This window comes from Jatropha curcas, chromosome 10, assembly GCF_041381405.1.
Source record: "Jatropha curcas cultivar XTBG-Jc1 chromosome 10, XTBG_Jcur_1.0, whole genome shotgun sequence".
Taxonomy (NCBI): domain Eukaryota; kingdom Viridiplantae; phylum Streptophyta; class Magnoliopsida; order Malpighiales; family Euphorbiaceae; genus Jatropha; species Jatropha curcas.
Genome location: NC_143160.1, coordinates 9,676,619 through 9,677,145, shown reverse-complemented (window position 1 = coordinate 9,677,145; position 527 = coordinate 9,676,619). Strand labels below are relative to the sequence as shown.

Genomic DNA, 527 nt, shown 5'->3' with positions numbered 1-527 from the left:
TCAAGCAAACAATGGATCAATCAAAATCTATTCTACACTCATCATTTCTTTCTTCAATTCCCCACCCAGTTTCTGTCAAATTCCTTCACTTGCACAAAGCTATTGGTTTTAATACTTACAATAAAAGTTCCCTAAAAATTTCAGCATCGAAAAAAGGCGACTACGATGGAAAATTGATCGACGAAAATATGCTTGTTCTTAAAAAAAGAATTAAGGAGATGAAGATGGTAGAAGCTAACTATGAAGAAGAAGCTCCCTCTAATTGGATGGAATGGGAAAAGCAATATTATTATGCAAATTACATTTCTGATGTATGCGAAGCTCTAGGGATTTTGCAATCAATCTTGATCAATACAAGACCTAGCTTGGCCTTGGGAATTTTTGCTGTTTTAATGTTGAGTTTACCAACTTCAATTCTTATCATTGTGTTGAACTTCTGGAGTTGGATAAATGGGTTGTAAATTTATATTTGTAATTTTTTTCTTTAGTTTGATAGATTTATTGCAATGTTTAGTTACTTCTGTACA

At 32.4% G+C, this 527-nt stretch overlaps 1 protein-coding gene across 1 annotated transcript; it reads left to right on the top strand.

Moving 5' to 3' along the window:
• On the top strand, positions 1-527 carry LOC149493057 (uncharacterized). The gene has a single exon (XM_089715694.1). It carries the CDS (start codon positions 12-14, stop codon positions 459-461), a length of 450 nt encoding a protein of 149 aa, XP_089571820.1. The 5' UTR covers positions 1-11; the 3' UTR covers positions 462-527.

Bases quoted from the DNA above. Each gene is read 5' to 3' on its own strand.
- LOC149493057 (XM_089715694.1), top strand. From the start codon at position 12: ATGGATCAATCAAAATCTATTCTACACTCATCATTTCTTTCTTCAATT.